We start from the raw sequence: 2,772 nt of genomic DNA on the forward strand, positions 1-2,772 counted from the left end.
AATCTGAGGCACAAAAGAGCGTTTTGATGGCAAACTTGTACACAAGTATTCCAGACAAATTCAGCTGGATATAATGTTGATTGGGCCTATACAATGCGAAACTGATGAACCATGACACGTAAGTGAAAACTTTATCATAGCCAAAATATAATCGAGAACGCGTCAAAACTCGGTTAGCTGGTGCCGCTGCAACCAGTGCACAAGGTATTCATTCATTAATGGATGTTTCATTGTCATCCAAGTGACATAATCGATACATGGGCTAGTGTAGCATAATATACGACAGGTTTTCACACATGACCTAACAACTTTTTCAGATATAGAAGAATCGGTTCGTCAATCCATTGTCGCGAATACCCGAGGTGTGTTGAAGAGGGAAAATTTATTAATGAGAGAAAGCAAACAGGTATTCGGCCACGGAAGGCTGCTCCTTCACCGCGTCTTAAACATGTAGTCGTGGGCGCGTGCCAGCGCCCACTGAAATCCCATGCAGCAGCGTGCCTCTAGTCGATCCAGTTTTCACGGCGCAGTCCGATAGGCATCGAGACATGCACCCGAGTTCACCATTGGCTAAAGCTCGCAAGGCGTAGACTACCAGCTGACCACAGCTTGAACATCTTGCGCCGAAGGCCGTAATCGGCGACATCCTTGCTGTTGTGACAGGGTATTTGGTGTGAGAGATTAGCGTCCTATAGTAGTCAGACACGTACCACTCGTTCCGGGGGAGGGGGGATTGCAGCAGTCACTTTTCGAGGAAAGTTGCCTTGGCGCCGATATAGATCTACTTACGTTAGTGTTACTCGTCCTGCAGAAGCACGTCTTTTCACATTTATCATCACCAGACATATTTATTATGGAACGTTAATTTAACTAATGCTTTGTTCCAGAAATTTTTTGTTTCAATTTACCATTCACAATTGGCTCAGATTAACAAAAACTATTAGCTTCAAATGCCTGTAAGAACTGGCCACTTTGACTTATTTTGTACGGTGAGCAATTTTCAATGGATACGGTCTTTATTAACGTAGGTCTTAATTATACATCATCGCAAAGGTCAACGCAAGCTGCGACGGTCAGGCTCAGCTCTTCTTTCTTATACATGAGTGGAAGATCGCAATGGGTTGTTCAAAACGACATCTCCGACAAGGATTGACAAGACAAGCGCTTCTGACAGAAAATACGTTTCCCATCTTAGCTTAATATGCGCGAAAGAGCTGGATATTTGATCCAGCTCTTGCCACTGTTGCCATTTAAGGGGTCCGTAAAAAAGAAATAGTCTAGCAGGTTTTCCATCCGGGAACTTGGCGTGCTCGCTGCTGGCGATCTAGAATTGATCGCAAGCTCAAACTTATCAATTTCATATACAGTAGTGATGTCGTGTTGTGTACCAATTTTCATAGCCATATGACATATCCTTAGTTGAAACCCCCGTTTAGGCCCTGCGGTTCGCTACAGGTATTGCGAGTTAAAAGAGATGCAGTTGTTATTCGTGTCAAGGAAACATTCAACCCGGATAGCCTATCGGGGATAGAAAATCGACGAATTGGCAGACATCGTTGATTGCGTGCGGTTTTGTTTATGGCACTGAATTTAGAACATGTTCTTGAAATTTATCAGACGAAAATGGTGGAAGGTAACCACATTGGCTACAAGGAGGTGACAGGATAGACAAGATCAACTTTGTTGAGTGACTTCATCAACGTAAACTCCTTGTGTTCTGCAACTCGCAGCTTCCAAGCAGTCTTGTGCACGGATTGGCATTGGACTTTTAAACGACCGAGATTTTCTTGCGGAGACGACGAGCAGGAGCGTTGCACTTCGTGTCCTGTGCCTCCGACGATGGAACTTCGGTCGTCTGCGCCTCAGTTGACGGGGTCTTCTCTGCCGGGTTTTCATCAGCTGGAGCTGGTGTAGCTTGAGTCGCAGGAGCTTCCGGAGTCTTTTCCCCATTTGAAGAGCTTTTCTTTGACTGCGTTTCCGGTGAAGGAGCCTCCAGCGCTTGTTCCTCCGTTCTTGAACCAGTAGTCGACTTAACAGGCGCCTCAGGGGTTTTCTGTTCAGCGCCAGATCCACCAGTCGACGCTTGCGTTTGCGTCGCTGAGCCGCTTCCTTGCAGAGGAACACAGTTAACGTACGCCTGCCATTGCGCATTCTGGAACCCCAGCCAGTAGATTGTCAGTGTGCATTTGCCGTTGCACGACGAGAAGTCGACGGGCATCTCCGACATCTTTTCCGAGCCGTCGGGACCACCTGGAAAGTCTTCCTCACAGTTGTCACCGTGAAGAACCATCTTGTCGTCAATGTAAAGCTCGCACGGACCAACGTGAGTGAAGCCTCCACCGCCGTTGCCCCACCATTTAACCTTTCCGTCCGCGGGGATCGGCTTAGGGTCCACGTCCGTGCGTGTATAGCCGCATTTCTTGTCCTTGACCATGTCCAGCACGACATCCTTCACACTCATGCCTTTCTCCTTGGCCATGGTCTTAAACTTGCCGACTTGGTCACCACCAGATCCGATGTCCCAGTAGTTGTCAATCATCGTGACCCATTCGACGGTAGGTGCTCCATCTTCGAACGTCGCTGGAGGTTCCTTGAGATTGCCGTGGGCATCGGCGATCGGGGCGAAAGCTAACAGGGTGATAGCAGATAGAACAGCTCCAACCAGCATCGTCGTATTGGCGGTAGACTAGAAATTGGAAAGTGAGCTAATGCTGACAGCACTGAATAATTTCGATGGGATCACGACGTTTTGAGCCCTGTCAAACAGCGAAA

At 47.6% G+C, this 2,772-nt stretch overlaps 1 protein-coding gene across 1 annotated transcript; it reads right to left on the reverse strand.

Moving 5' to 3' along the window:
- Window positions 1-1,662: 1,662 nt before the first annotated feature.
- Window positions 1,663-2,687, reverse strand: PPTG_07509 (hypothetical protein). The gene has a single exon (XM_008901784.1). The coding sequence runs from the start codon at window positions 2,666-2,668 to the stop codon at window positions 1,769-1,771; it is 900 nt and encodes a 299-aa protein (XP_008900032.1). The 5' UTR covers window positions 2,669-2,687; the 3' UTR covers window positions 1,663-1,768.
- Between the last annotated feature and the right edge of the window lie 85 nt (window positions 2,688-2,772).

Source organism: Phytophthora parasitica, assembly GCF_000247585.1.
Source record: "Phytophthora parasitica INRA-310 unplaced genomic scaffold supercont2.12, whole genome shotgun sequence".
NCBI classification, from domain to species: domain Eukaryota; phylum Oomycota; class Peronosporomycetes; order Peronosporales; family Peronosporaceae; genus Phytophthora; species Phytophthora nicotianae.

Excerpts from the sequence above, each read along its gene's own strand:
- PPTG_07509 (XM_008901784.1), bottom strand. The coding sequence starts at position 2,668 with ATGCTGGTTGGAGCTGTTCTATCTGCTATCACCCTGTTAGCTTTCGCC.